At 39.6% G+C, this 16,488-nt stretch overlaps 1 protein-coding gene across 1 annotated transcript; it reads left to right on the top strand.

The window, feature by feature from the left end:
• The first annotated feature begins 1,437 nt into the window (after window positions 1–1,437).
• On the top strand, window positions 1,438–16,488 carry LOC311052189 (neuronal acetylcholine receptor subunit alpha-7-like). The gene is made up of 9 exons (XM_084067015.1): window positions 1,438–1,571; window positions 1,938–1,982; window positions 3,344–3,453; window positions 4,620–4,699; window positions 8,443–8,610; window positions 9,189–9,383; window positions 13,080–13,166; window positions 14,290–14,399; window positions 15,016–16,488. Exons 1-9 carry the CDS (start codon window positions 1,476–1,478, stop codon window positions 15,550–15,552), a joined length of 1,428 nt encoding a protein of 475 aa, XP_083923141.1. The 5' UTR covers window positions 1,438–1,475; the 3' UTR covers window positions 15,553–16,488.

The raw sequence follows: 16,488 nt of genomic DNA, 5'->3' as shown, positions 1-16,488 counted from the left end.
AGCTCACAATGCATTGTGATATTTATTTATGAAATTATTTTAAAAAAGGTTAGATTTTTTAAACGTATACATTTTCATTTTTTGAAAATCATTTAAAAAAAAATATATATATTTACCCGTGACCCATAAAAATGGGTCCACGATCCACAAATGAGTCCAGTGCATGAAAAAGATATACACCCACCATCAATCTCTGTTATTCTATATAGACAGTAGACACTTCAGTCAGGGATAATAGAGAGAGAAGTGATGGGCTGTGTGTGTGTGTGTGTGTGTGTGTGTGTGTGTGTGTGTGTGTGTGTGTGTGTGTGTGTGTGTGTGTGTGTGTGTGTGTGTGTGTGTGTGTGTGTGTGTGTGTGTGTTACGTGCATGTAAGCGCAAGCATTGTTTGCAAGCACATGCACACAAGTTAATATTGGTGCATGTGGCGGTCTTCATTTACCAATGTTTATTTGATTGAATTCATTACAATTGATTTAGTTCAAATATCTTTCCATGTAAATACAATACATTCCTATACTTTATTTTATAGCTCCAACTTTGGACAATAATGCATTCATGCCATGTTGCAGATGGCAGGTGCTCACACTGAAATTTGATTATGGGAGATTTTGGGGGGAGGTGGGTCAGCTTCAATGCTGACTCAGCCATAGACAGGAACAATCTTTTATCGCTCTGCCCTAAGAGACTTTTTTGTGAAAGAACAGGATACAATGAGAGACACAGCAAACAGAGGACGCTTTTCATCTCAGGTCACAACATTAGCATACTGTACAGAAAGCTCTCCATGTTCTCAGCCAAATCAGTGCTTTCCCATAGGTGTTTTAAAACATTGTCCATTAGTGAAGTTAGATGCTGCCAAAATGCCACATTAATCAGGAGTGGAGACAGGGTGCTAAAGCAGAGGGGGAAGTCTTATTTTAAATTACACAGTGAAGTTAATATCATTTTGTTCAAGAATTATCCATGAATCATTGCTTTGTCTGAACCAGCACGTCCAGCAGATAAAGCAAGCAGACTTTGTGACTGGAAAATAAAAGTATTTTAAAGCCACTGTGAGAACACTGAGACAAAGATGTATTTATCAGTGCCTTTTGCCTTTAATTCTAGTTTGTTAGACAATCGCTTCCCGTGATTTTTGAAATGAAGTTAATCATTCATGAAATTCTCCAACAAGCTAATTCAATAAAAAAAAGAAAAAAGAAATGTTGGAATGGCTATGTTGCTTGAAAATCATCTGTTTGTATGCCAAAATGGATGTGAGTATAATAATAATACGCAAATATATATAATAATGTGAATTGCTCAATGAATAGCATTTTCAGTGTCGCTCTTCCTCTCTGAAGTGTAATGTTTTTGTCTATTATCTTTAGTGCTGTCCAAATAACATGCATTGATAGCTTTTGCGTTGCTTGTCTCTTTTGGTTATAGTTTCTCATCAAGGGGAACATCAGCACAGACTATACAGGGACTTAATGGCTGACTACAACCCACTGGAGAGACCTGTCTTCAATGACACGCACACTCTCACCGTCCATTTCAGCTTCAGCCTCATGCAAATCATGGATGTGGTGGGTGAATCTAAGACGCAGAAGAGACAACATAGATTTGTAAAGACTGCATAGTGTTGATATTGTAATTTAAACATAGATTATTTTACCTACACTAATACAGATGATTCTCATTGAATAACCATTGAATTGTTCTTGTTCAGCACAACTAGACAAGTAGGCATGCCATTTGAAAGCTTTGAGGTTAATGTCAATTTGCATAAATACAGTTTGGATTTGGTCATAAGTAGACGTTCATCAAGTAGACGTTCATCTTGGCATTTTGTACTGGCTGCCATGAACATGTCTTAAACTAGGATCTGTGGAGTACAATGTCATGAACTAAGGTAACAACTATATTTGTTTAATGCACTTTTTCTCAAACAGGATGAGAAGAACCAGGTTTTGACAACTAACATATGGCTACAGTTGGTAAGAAATGTATCCATATTTGGGGGGGGGGGGGGGGGGCTTATGCCATAGATTATCAAGCTATCAATTATAAAGGGGTGACTTGCCAATTAGTGATTTTAAAGCCTATTTTAGACCCATTTGTGGCCTGTACTGACAAAAAAGGGGACTTACAGTATGCTGTTGCGTGTCAAAATAAGCCAGCCTCCCCTTCACACACACCAAACAGACTGTAGCAACCAAAGCTAGACAAATTTAACAACTAATGGTCATCTGGTGTCGGATATACATAGTGGGAAGAAAGTGGGAGTGGATGAGCAAGGAGGGAGGTGCAAAGGTGTTTCAATAGATCTCAGAGCAGCTCAGGGAGGGAAGCCCAAAGTCTTAGAAGAAGCTTAGAATCACGTCATTTTATACCATCATGGTTTAGAAAAATCACACCCAGTGTGAAGAGAGTGGTGCCTTTGAAAGTGTAACTGGTTGCATCGTTGTGTTGCAATCAGCAACAATGTGTTGTCACGTGACACGTGACAACATATTGTCACGTGTCACGTGAAGCTTGACCAATCATACGGACGGACATACGGACGGACGGACATACGGACACACGGACAAATTCAAATGTAGGAGTGGTTGGCACCACTCAAAAAAGAGTAAAGGAAAACCATGGATGCCCGGTGTGTGCACATATTTGGTAACGTTATGTCTCAGTGAAATCTTCAGCGAGTATTATTTTCAGAACTTGTGGTTATCACAAATATTGCACAATGCAGCATTAACTGTAAACTATGATGTAGCCTATACTGATCATTAACATTTTAACTTCTACTGTATGCATTAGCCAGGTTATTGCTGCATGACAGTTTAGATCAAGCTGACGCAAGTAGTTTGCAAGTAAATTTGTCTATTGTGGAGCCACTTTGAGGGACAAAGCTCACTCAACATCAATTTATCCATTATGTCATACCTATCATTTTGCACATAACCTTGATAGGCCATACTTACCTTAGGTTACAAAATTATATTTATCACAGCAGCACAAAGTTTCCCCGACCATTAGAAAAGCAAATATACAACTGCAGAAATACATGAGGTGTAAATACCAGCTTCAGATGTTAGTGCACATGCAGGCATGTGTGCTTGCTAAGGAGGGTGGACTTTGAAAGCATCTGTGTCATTTTATATTTTAACTATATGGCAACATAAGTTTTTCAGTAAACGTTTAGGATTTAGAAGACATTTTTAGAATCGCCCACAGGTCTAAATGGATTAGACTCATCCAGCATCAGAAATGGTCAAATATACCATATCAGAATAGTTTAGCTTTAAGGATGCAAGTGTGAGATGATAGGCATTTTACGGTATGTCTCTCTACCCCACAGTACTGGAATGATTATTACCTCCAGTGGAACGCATCTGACTACCCAGGTGTAACCAATGTGAGATTTCCTGATCATCTTATTTGGAAGCCAGACATTCTGCTCTACAACAGGTACAGTATGTGTCTACCGGAGTGGAATTGTGGATGGACAGTAACCTACAGCATGTGGCCATAGTCCCCCCCAAAATATAATCTAAACATTTTCCAAGCAGCTTTACTTTACAAATACCCTGGGAATTATGGCACTTTAGTATTTGGATTTTAATTTGACAAAACAACAACAATAACGACACTCATTATAACATGCTGTACTTGGGTTACACCATTATGCATATTAAAACAAGCATTATCTAGTGCTGTTCCAACAGTTTAAAGTTTAAACACAATTGCATAATTTAAAAGCAATGTATTTGAAAGAAGGTTATTTCAAGGCTAGTTGTACCCTATAATTTTGTTTTAATAATCTGCAGGAGAATGGTTTCCTTTGGGCCAATAAATCATATTGAAAAAGAAATGACCCTGTATAGTAAAGTGGAAAAAATATTGAAAATTGGAAAAGGTCATATAAATGACAATTCTTAAAATATATAATATACAAATAGCATGCGCGGCTTGCTACTCTTCCATTAATGACAGTATTTCCTTTTGTCATTGTCCCTTAGAACAAAACAATGGCTTTAGATTTAGACTAGATTTGACAGAGCACCACTGTGTTTTCCTGTTTAAATACCTCTTTCAACTACATTTCAACCTCCTCTATCAACCTCTTGGGAGTTCATTATTAGAGATAGTGAATTGTGGGAAGCAGTAACACAAGGTATAGCTTCTGAATAAGGCTTCTCTTGGGATCTGCCGTAATGTGCCTATAGAATCTGTTGCTTAGGCGTGCCATTGTGCATAACCTAGCAAAATAATAAGATAGAGAAAAACATACCCTTTTAATATAACAGCCAATGTATTTCACATGTGTTTTGTGGCCAGTCTGAATTCATGTGGGACTTGTGATAGGTTGGCTGTACATATATATTCATGGATGATGGATTATTATTTCAAACACATTTGCATCCAAAGAACCACAATGGATTCCTGGATAAGCTATTGAGCTTTTGTTTTGTTTTATCCTTTTGACAGATACAGTATGTACAAATATATGATCATGTATATGCATTATTGTCAATAAAAACATCAATCAATTCATTCATTAATCAATTAATCTGGCATGTATAACTTCATATGTATACTAGTTGTTACACAGATGTAATTAATGTTGTCAACAGTGCAGATGAGAGGTTTGATCCTACTTTCCACACCAACATTTTGGTCAACTCTTCAGGATCTTGCTCCTACTTACCTCCAGGTAAGCCTACAGAGAATGTCAATTTAATTCTGAACAGTTGTGCCAGAACAAGTTTTGAAGTGGGAGAGCCAGTAGAAAGAGAAACAAATGTCATCATGACAAGTATTTATTTCACATCACATCATTACAGTATATCATATTAATGCTGCTCCTGTAGATTTTAAACTCACATACTTTCACTTCATGCAGAGGACGCTAGTACACGCTACTATAGAAAATCATTCTGTGTGTCTTCAGCTGTGATAGCACCTGACACTCTGATTGGTTTTATTATTGTAACGCCCAAAACACACCCAAAAACACATCCACGGTTGTCATGACTAATTCAAGGCACTGACAGATAGCGCCCTCATTTACCATCCTATAGATAGCACCATTGCACCAGACACTCCCACAGCTCAAGTTCAGACCATGCGCCATGGCACTAGGTTCTGCTGTCAACATTAGGGCCCTCCGGTTGTTTCTGTTGAGATTGTAAACTCCTGGACTGAACCAGGATATATTGTAGGTTTAATATTTAGTGTCAACATTCAAGGGGACAAGGAGACAGTTGAGGTTGTCAGCAAGAGAAAGACAGACTTTTGAAAGCTCTTCATTTTTGCTCAGGTAGACATGTTCAAGGTCTTATTCTGCACAATACAATTGGCCATATTCACACAGTGGCCATTTTGCTCTTACGTCATATTTAGGGTGGGAACCCCACACACACATACCCACCCCAGAGAGCAAAATGGCTTCCGTGGTGTCACTAAGGTCAATATCTTATTAACCTGGAAATGTGTTAATAAGAAGGTGGAATGAGAGATCCTGTGCCTGTGGGATTGAGTTCCCGAAAATGACTTAAAGATATTATACTTAGGTTATGGAGAAATAACTAGGATATTAATAGGATATTAATGGTGAAATACTTTGTGAATGATATTAGTGTACACTACAATCACCATACATAGGATACATGTGTAGCCTATGTACTGTATGGAATCATTTTTAAGTACTCTGTTTAAAAGAGTACAATTATAATTGACAATTTAGGCCTATATCAGATGCTCTATTCTTATCCAGAGCGACATACCAAGTGCAAGATTTGAGTAAGTGGCAGTGACCCTAGTCAACAATCGACAGAGTAAATGGTCAAGTAAATAGAGCGCAAAAAATAGTGCTGCAAAGTAACTAGGATACCAGATCATCACCCCTGACATCTGTCAAAACAACATGCTGTCTAAATAACATACTTAGAATTTGTGGACAAGCAAACAGTAAATGTCTAAATAGAATGTGAATAACTAACCAACATAAATCTGCATAACTAGCATCTATCAAAATATGAAGGCAGGCAGAAAGAAGTGATACAAAGAATAAGGAGTGTAGGGGGTGAGTTAGAATCTGAATAGGCACATTTTCAGACTGCGGTAGAAAATGAGGAGCGAGTCTGCTGTCCTGAGAGTTGTCCAAGTAGTTTGCCTTTGTCTTATAATGTTAATGGTTTGGGCACATTTTCAGTATGCTGCTTAGTATGCTAATCAATTATAACTTTTTTTTGTCTCTGAAAGCAGCACATAATACTATGTCATCAAATTCTTCTAATGCCTTCTACTCTTGGCAATAAGGAACAGTAAAAGAAAAAAATGGGAGGGCTGTGCTCGGTTAAGAACAATAGTACTGTGGAAGTAAAACAATCAGGTGCTCTTCAAGGATAGGGTTTTTAAGGGATAAGGGATTACTTTTAATGGACGTCCAAAAGAGTGAATGAATAATAGCATCCAAGGCCCATAATTATGAAAATACTTTATTAAGGCATGGATTCACCAACACATTTCGTCTTCATCAGTGAAAGTTGAAGACTGGTGTTCAATATTTAAAATCTTCAAGTGGTGATGTCACATGGCATGTTAATACAGTCCAATTAAAGTTGAAATGATATGCTGTTTTACAAAAATATATTGTATTAAATATAAACAAACTGCTTCACAATGGTGCTGGTTTCACCAATGCAACTAAGAGATTCACTTAGAAATCAATATTTTTAGCAGCGCTAGCCGCTCTATACCTTTAGGTATAGAGCGGATCCTGCTCTATACCTGACTTTGTCCGTGTTCACCGTCAACGTTCTGATTGGTCAGACACGTCAACGTTCTGATTGGTCAGACCCGTCAACGTTCTGATTGGTCAGACCCGTCAACGTTCTGATTGGTCAGACCCGTCAACAAAGTGATTGGTCAAGCTTCACGTGACTCATGGCTATAAACACATTATAAACACATATCGATGACATAATGTATCAAAGGCGCCGCTACCTTCACACAGGGTGTGATTTTTATATACACAGATAAGAAAAAAGCATTGACGGTTTTTAATGCGGTGCACAAAAACATGGCGGACGAGAGAAAATGCTCTCTCCCTGATGAGTGGGATTATAACAATCAGCCTTACAGTGACGTCACTAAGGGGAGCATAACAGACAGCTCATTTGAGAATACATTTTTAGAAATAGCCAGACCACAAATGTTCAAATTTCATTTTGTTTTAATAGAAGGAACATCACACAACCCTGAAAATAATGTGGTGTAGTATTGCCTTCCTGATCAAGTCCCTAGTGACCCACTACTCCTAGGTCATCGAGTCTAAAGATCTATGAGACTCTTAACACACACACGCGTCGTGTCGTGCACGCACGCAAACACACACGCAGATGCACTTCATCTCTGTCACTCTCTCATCGTATAACTTGTGCACACATACAGTACACACAGCACAAGCAATATATCTGCACACAGATGCACTCGCGCTGTACGCACACATTTCCACATACATGCACACAGATTCACAATTAACTCAGAGGCCTTCCTGTCAAACCCTGTGATCGCTTTGCTCCCTGGCAAACTCCTCTTCTTCCCTCCATTTCCCCTTACTATGCAGAAACACAGCCCGCCCTGCCTCAATCAATACACATAAATATCTCCATCATTGGATATCCGCTGGATTGATTGCAGCATCGCCAACAAATTGCTTCTCAACCTTCCAACAAATGAATTCCCATGAATACCGTTGACATACTGTAAAGCACAAGTGGGTCACTGCTTCAGCACCGCAGACCTATGACATGCAGCTTGACTGAAAGCAACTCAGGTTATATAAAATGAATAACGAGATGTGCAGACATGTCCCCCATATAGGCACCAAATTGAATTTCCTGGCATTTGTCTTACCAATGAAGCTCCATTGCAGTAAATGCCTGCTCTTACTCTATCATAATTTGTACGGCTCTAGCATTTGTCCTCTTTGTCATTCTGCAAGACAGATCTTTGTTTTCTCCCTCCCGCTCATATCTACTGTATATTTAATAGGGCCATAGATTATTTCCTATTACTATTCCACTGATGTAATATTGGCCAACCTCTAGTAATTGTGAGTTTTCACTGTCGTTGGGAGGTATTTTTCAAATTTATATCTCCATTTACAGATTCTCTTTCTTCTGCACTCTTAGAATGTAATTTATCTTTCATCAACACTCTCCGCTGGTTGCTTTTTCCAATCTGGGTTGAATACACTCTTTTATCTGGTCTGTATCAGTCATTCAGTTTCCTACTTTATCTCTCATACTGTGTAGTTTTATAGCTCTCTTTCCTTGCAATCCTACAGCTCTCTGTATCCTTTCATTGTCAAGTGTCATAGCAGTCCCTTGTTGAGCAGACTTTCTGGCCTTCCCCTCGGTCTTTTTCATGTTCCTCCACCTCCAACCACAGGAATCTTCAAGAGCACCTGCTATATTGATGTGCGCTGGTTCCCCTTTGATGTTCAAAGATGTGATCTGAAGTTTGGTTCCTGGACATATGGGGGCTGGTCCCTGGACTTGCAGATGATAGAGGCAGATATTACTGGCTACATTGCCAATGGAGAGTGGGACCTTGTGGGTAAGAGGAAATGATGGGCCAAGAGGTAGAAATTGTTTCACAGTATAAGAACTGAATGTTTTAGAGCATAGGAATTTCTCAAATCTTTAAAAATGTATTCACTCTTAAAGTCATATACTGTGTCACTTTTTTCCAATTAAACAATAGTTATTTTTCATATAATCTTTCACTGGTATATTTTTCAAAATAACCATTCCACACAATGTGTTTTTGACAACGCAGGCAGCATATTTTAGTTAATACATAATGTTGAGTAAGTTAATACCATTTCTGAAAACGTTGCTGCTTTCCAAAATGACCCCGGTGCGAGGACCATGAAGTATTTGTTTTTTGGGGCGGTATGTTTTAAGTGGATATCATTTGTGTTTTTGTGTAAATAAGGCTGGTTAGTATGTCATGAAGGAATTGTCCCCTGGGCATTCGATGAATGTCTGGGTGATCTGTATTCAGATTGTATAGATTAGTTAAGCTTTTCACTTCAACAGCACTTGGCTTTCATTTGTCTCCTCCACCAAAGTAACCCAAGTTCCAAGATGATAATTTCACTCCATCTCTGCATATTTAATTTTGTGTAACAGAGGTTCCTGGGCGGAGGAATGAGCGTTTCTATGACTGCTGTAAGGAGCCCTACCCTGACGTTACCTTCACCATAGTGATGCGTAGGAGGACCCTCTACTATGGCCTCAATCTTCTACTCCCTTGTGTGCTTATCTCCACCCTGGCCCTGCTGGTTTTCCTGCTACCAGCCGATTCTGGGGAAAAGATCTCACTGGGTGAGGGAGCTGGAAGTGAACACACACGCGCACACGCGCACATGCGCCCACTCCCACGCCCACGCCCACGCACACACACACACACACACACACACACACACACACACACACACACACACACACACACACACACACACACACACACACACACACACACACACACAGAATGTTACATTTTTATGGGACAATATTTTTATTTTACCATGCTGCTTCATTGTCTCCGCCAGGCCGAAAGGCATGGCGAGATAGTATGTTTTACCCCCTGTCCGTCCGTCTTTGTGTCCGTTTGTGCTGTGTGCATCTGTCTGTGACCAGCTAATCTCTGGCACCGTTGGCCCGGTCATTACGAAACTGTGCACACACACTCCCTGGATGCCAATTCAGAACCTCTGCCCCACATTTTTACATGGGCCTGTTATAGCGCCACCAGGAGGCTGATTTGTGCAAAACATTTTTTTTTATATTACTCCTACAGATTTTATCCAAACATAACGCAAATCAGTATACAGTATCTCTATAGTCATGTGATTAACACGGATCTGTCCGATTTTCCATATTCCATCCTGATTGGCTAAGGTTGGCTTCCAAAGTTTGCAGGATTGGTCCGTTTTGAACAAAATGCCTCAAACCATGAACCCTAACCCTTGCGATTTCCGTGAAATTTCACACACGCATTCCCACTAGGCCGAGGAAGAAATGCCACCCTTTTCACATTGGCCTGTTATAGCGCCACCAGCAGGTCTAATTTAGCAAAACACATTTTTGCCACAAAATGCCTCAAATCATGAATGCAGTGTCCGATTGCCATGAAAGGCCTAAGAAGAAATGGCACCCTTTTCACATTGGCCTATTACTGTATAGTGCCACCAGGAGGCCACAATAACCTACCTGACCTGGCGGAGACCTGTGCTCCGAGGAGCACTTTTTCTAGTTTGGACTTGTGTCTTTCCTTGTCTTCAATAACTTCTCTAACTTTGTAGATCAATACTTTGATATCATGTAGGCTAAATTATCATGTAGCTTCACATCAAACCATAGTTATAACCCAACGTAAAGTCACCCACACATGGTTGAGCGTAGCCAATTTGATACACTTGTTATTGATGGAGCACAGACTGCAGATTGCATATATTGTGCAGAAAACATCCAGGTTTGTTAACCTAATGACTCAAAAGATCTGATAATAATTCAAATTACTGTAATCACTGAAATCATTGTAATAGTTGAAAAAGTAAAGGCTTTTCAAATTCATATCTCCATGTACAATTTCTTCTGAACTCTTAGAATGTAATTTATCTTTCATTAACACTCTCCACTGCTTGCTTTTTCTAATCTTTGCTGTTTACTGGACAAACTTCCCCAGTAGTGTTTATCGGAAGAACTGCCAGGGATTTTTATGCAAACCATAAAGAATGACACAGCCAAAGCAAAGCAAAGTTTGTTGTTTACCCAGGGTGTCGGACTAAGCACGAAGCTTGTTTCCAGCCGGACCCTGCATGGAAGCCTTGCTCAAGGGCTATTCAGCGGTGATTCATGATTGATGTGATGAATTGGGGAATCGAACTAGGGACCTTCCGGTATCAAGGCCGCCCCTCTAACCACTAGGCCACCGCTGCCACTTGTAATGCCAGACTTGGAATGCTCTGTGTTTTGACATGTTGTTTTTCAGACCATGACATTTACTATACTGAAGTTTACTCACTCAAGCATTAAATGCCACGGTTAAATTATGATCTCTCTGGTACATTGTGCTATAAACACACCCTGCATTTTACTGAATTCCTTGTCAGGTATTTGCTGTTGTCTTATTGTATATTCATTCTGTTTGAAAAATATTCTGTGATTCCTTGAAATTTGACACTGATCCATCGCCGTGTAGTAGTAGGACAGTAGTAGAGAATTGCTGCAAAAACACTCACAGAGAGAGAGACAGAGAGAGAGACACACACACACACAAACACACACACAGACACAGGAAAACAAAACAAACGTCCGCTCCTGCTGCCCTAAGAAATGTCATAATAATAACGTAATCATGATGAAGTTACTCTAAATCATTTACAGATCATAGTCAACTGTTAAAAAGTCTTTGTTTATGATAACTTGATACATTGTACATATTATTGAAGTCAGGCTCATGTGGATAATTTGGAACTCTACAACTCATACTCATTTTTTAGCGGCGCTAGCCGGGATCCTGCTCTATACCTGACTTTGTCCGTGTGCGTACATCAACGTTCTGATTGGTCAGGTGCGTCAACAAAGTGATTGGTCAAGCTTCACGTGACACATGGCTATAAACACATTATAAACACATATCGATGACAAAATGTATCAAAGGCGCCGCTACCTTCACACAGGGTGTGATTTTTTACAATTCAATGGACTGAGAAGTCCTATTTCAATTTTCACAGTCTGCCTGAATGCTTCTGCTTCATGCTCTTGCTGTGGTGAAGAGAGTAGGCTACCTACTGTACAGGGAGGTGAACTGGGGTTTATACAGCTGGTTCTGGCTCAAAAGATTAGAAGCTTATAGTGTAGGTGGCTTCCTTAATTAACAAGTGAGTGAGAATCCGATGTGTGGTTCTTGTGTGTCTCACAGTGTCCTCACGCATCTCCCAATTTGATGAAACATGTTAAACGCACATTGAGAATTATGTTTTGTAGCACCATTTGATCATAGCTTTAATTCCGTACAAAAAAACTGTCATTGAACAAAATAATGTGTTGAAAGCAGCAAGTTAGAGCTTAGGGAAAGGTTCTCCTGCAATATTCTAGCATATGAATGCATTTAGCAATCAAAGTGAGCTTTGCAATGATGGATTGAGCATAGCACACACAAGCACATAATGCCAACATTATGGCCCTGCAGTGTGTGCCATTATTTATTTCTAAGATAGTAAGAGGCTGTTTATCTGTTTGTTGGTGGAGAAGGAGAAATATTGCTCTAGATGTGATTAACTGTTAATATCAACATTGTGATTGGAATTTTTACTTTGACATTTGAGATATGTCACCTTTCAGGTATCACTCAAAACATTTTGAAATGTTAAGGTATGCAACTTTGAAAGCATAGTTCTTTGGAGATAAGAGGAGGCAGCAGTTGCCATAGCAATGGAAAGAAAGATGTGAGAAGAGAAGATGTGCAAAGCCTCCTCTTAATCTCTCTGAGACTTTCAGTCCCTCGGTAATATCTCCATAAGAGCCGCTGGCTTAGCTATGCCAGTTCATTAGTGAAACTTTTTCTTCGTCTGTCTCTGTCCTACCACCCTTACGTCTGGGCGGTGAGGTACCTACAATACTAGCTCTAGCTAAACCCTCTGAAGCAATATTGTGAATGATGAATTTGAAAATACAGTAACTTGGCATGACAATTAATGCAACACGTGGAATGCAGGAAACTGCAAATATGTAATAGTGAATTCAATTGTCTAAAATGCAGGGTGTTTTAGTGTGCTTATAGTGTGATATATAGAGAGGATAATAATTTAACAGTTAGATTTTTATTCATGTTAACAAATATTGCTGAATGAAACTAGGAAACTGACTCAACTCTAAGTAGATCACTGCCGACTGAAGACTTTATGATAATGTTTTGTTGTGTGACCATTCAATAAACATTATGACTTCCTAAATTTGTGATTGGAAAGTGTCTTTGTTGAATATTGTGATGTCAGCATGTATTTTCTCTCCTAGGTATTACAGTCCTACTGTCCTTGACTGTCTTCATGCTGCTGGTTGCAGAGATTATGCCTGCCACCTCTGACTCTGTGCCTCTAATAGGTAAGTCTGGCTATTCGGGAAGCCATGAGAAAGATTGTGTTGTCATTTTCTTCAACAATTAATTGTGTTCAATTTAGAAAAACTGAAATTTCTAATGGTATCTATTCATCTTTATGAATATAGAGTGCTTGGTCTGTTGGTTCTGAGACAAAAATATCTATCCATTTTACTAGAGGAGTCAGAGTGCTTAGTCGGCGAGAAGCAGTACGAGAAGCAGAAGGTTTCAGTTACTCACTCATAAGAAACTTATGAGACACATTGACTATTGCTGGGATCTGAACTGTGACATTTATTTTATGAGCTAGGCCACGGGCAACTTTGATGATGGAGAGAGGAAGGGCCATTGCGTATGCATACCTGCACTCTCATCACCAGTATATATACTGTGTAAACCCATCGCTCAAACAGCCCATAATGGTAACAAATGTAATAATACAGGGATATCACAATGATTATTCAGTGTAACATACTTATATTAACTTTATTAACAATACAAATACATTGGGCACAAAAAAGCAGTACAGTTTAATACAATGTACTTGATTAAAACGGGTCATGTAAACTTGCATGATTGGAACTGGAACAGCTGAAATAAGTAATATATATCAGTATTCGGATATTGACCCATGGGCCACATTAAGTGAAGGCTAAGCTCTGATTTTTGTTGAGGAAATCATTAAGCAGTGAATGTCCAGGGCCAGTGGTTTGCCTCCATCTCTTCAACACTGACATTGCATGGTCAAGTTCCCTTTTTCTTTTTCCACAAAGGTCCAAGGAGGTAAAGTTTCCACTCATGTCTGTTTGTCTGGTTATCTCAAGCAGTTATTAACATATTTGCACAAAACTTGGTGGGAAGTTTGTTTTCATGTCATCTGATTGACATAAGGACACAGTACTTTGAAAAAAGGTGTACCATGGGCCCAGGAAAACGGGTCACATGCATCATAAAGTTACAGTATATTGGCCAAAAGTGGACATTGCACCAGAAGCACCGCAACACCTTTACAGACAAACTGTCACCTTGGCGGAGGTCTACTGAGCACATTTAGTAGTTTTCTCTGTGTGACCTCCTCCCCCCATCCTCACTACATATTCCCTCTCTGTTTTTCATTTTCTCCTTCAGCTGAATACTTTGCCACCACAATGGTCATTGTTGGTCTTTCAGTAATAGCAACTGTCCTGGTCTTACAATACCATCACCATGACCCTGATGGAGGCAAGATGCCAAAGTGGGTAAGTGTCATTCCATTTTAAACCATTATCTCAGATTAACAACCTCATACACAATGTCTAGTATAATGGCCAAGAGCTGGAGTGCATTAGAAATACACCATTGGCATGTTGCCTTTGAGAAAGGCGATTTCTAGTAGTATATCAATCAAATTATACTTCAAAGATGTGTGGGTGTCTTTTTTTTTGCTTTAGGTTACGTTTTTACATATATTGAGTTATATAAAATGTATTTTCTAGAATGTTTGAAGAAGAAAGTCTCTACACTGTGTTCCCATACACATGCATTACATCACATGTGACATCACAAGTGACAGTTAAAGTGTAAGCTCTAAATCAGACCCTGGTTCATTGCTGTGGTTCAGGAGTATTCATATGACCTCGATCTAATGAAGAGCTTATGCTCGAACTGTCACATGTGGTGACTGGTGATAATATTAATCCATTTTTATGGGTGAATTTTCTAGTGTGCAGACTTTACTTCTTTTTCCTGTGGTTTCTGTCCTAGCACCAACAGTAGTATTGTTTGTGTGGATATGTGCTTTTACACTATTTGGGGATAAAGTTTGAAGCTCATAACCTCCAAATTGATTGACTGTTGTTATGTTTAATCTCAAAGACCCGAGTTATTCTTCTCAACTGGTGTGCCTGGTTCCTACGGATGAAACGCCCAGGTGAGGCCCGGGTACGCTCAGCCTGCGATGGTCCACAGAGCAGTCTAAGTAGTATGGACCTCAACGCTAGCACCCCTGCATCCCACTCCACCAATGGCAACATGCTGTATATCGACTACCGTGGTCTGGAAAGCATGCCCTGCTCAACTGCCTCCACTTCCCCTGACTCCGGAGTCCTCAGTGGGCGGCTACTTGGCCGAGTAGGTGAGGAGGAGGTACTCCTCCCTACTGGACAGTGTTCCACAGTGGGCAGTTTGGAGCCAGAAGTGGCCAAGATCCTGGATGAGGTGCGTTATATTGCCAAGCGCTTCCGTGACCAAGACGAGGAGGCGAGTCTATGCAACGAGTGGAAATTTGCTGCATCTGTTATTGACCGGCTTTGTTTGATGGCTTTCTCTCTCTTCACCATCCTCTGCACCATCGGAATCCTCATGGCAGCACCTAACTTTGTAGAGGCCATCTCCAAGGACTTCTTCTCCTGAGGACTCTGAGTTTACATCAACAATAAGAAAGAAAATGCTACAGCAAGAAAATAATAGTACACTCGTCCATACCCAGGGGACGTGTGTGTGCCCCAACTACGTGCAGATTTCCGGGAATGCACACACCACAACTCTGCCCAGACTTCAGGTGCATTGGTAAAGTGTTGAGCAACATCAATAATACAAAATTAGTCACACGCTGCCAGCTTGACCGGTACATTAAGATTTATTTGAGTGCTTTAATAAGCTGGCAGTGTGCGGGTAATTTTTTTGAGTATACTTATAAATATAAAAGATTATAAAAGAAGTTGAATAAAAGATATTCAGGTTCTTCAGCCCCTGCCTGGAAAACTCTGCCTCGTCAGTACCTTCCTATGCCAATGCCCATATGCAATTGCAGATTGATTAGCCTACACATTGAGGAGAAACAATGATGCAGCCAAACAGAAGGATTTTTTTCCCCCCCTAAATTTCATAGTGGGATGTAATCTAGCATTAAAAACTAACTTGTTGATGTTAAATAATTTGTATTCACTTTAGTACTGTAGGTCTAGTTGGACTTGCTTACTTTCAAGCATTTTACTTTACTTTCAATAATTTTATATAATCATTTATTTTTTTAACTTACTTTTTCATATCATATCCAGTATTTTTGTTGTAGTTGTTCCTGTGTTGCTGTTAGCCCAGTCTTGTGGACTGTGGCACTGTGCCACATTAGCAGTTCATTGCTTGTACCTGTATGAGTATGTATGTGACAAATAACCCCTCTTGATTATTTTTCTTCAAAGTACTGAAATGGAAACATGTTTAACCAACTAAGTCTAGGACTTACATTTTAGAGCAATTCATTGAAAATGAAAAGCCTTTGCCTTGTTTAATACAGTAACTAACTTTATAGTGGCTATAGTAGAACTGAATTTGAATCCCCCAGCTACA

The sequence above is a fragment of the Gymnoscopelus microlampas genome (assembly GCF_963454915.1).
Source record: "Gymnoscopelus microlampas genome assembly, chromosome: 1".
Lineage (NCBI taxonomy): Eukaryota > Metazoa > Chordata > Actinopteri > Myctophiformes > Myctophidae > Gymnoscopelus > Gymnoscopelus microlampas.
This window is presented reverse-complemented; position numbering and strand designations above follow the sequence as displayed.

Coding starts and splice junctions, on each gene's coding strand:
- LOC311052189 (XM_084067015.1), top strand. CDS start 1,476: ATGGCTGACTACAACCCACTGGAGAGACCTGTCTTCAATGACACGCAC. Junction 1,572..1,937: donor TCATGCAAATCATGGATGTG/GTGGGTGAATCT, acceptor TTTCTCAAACAG/GATGAGAAGAACCAGGTTTT. Junction 9,384..13,079: donor TGGGGAAAAGATCTCACTGG/GTGAGGGAGCTG, acceptor TTTCTCTCCTAG/GTATTACAGTCCTACTGTCC.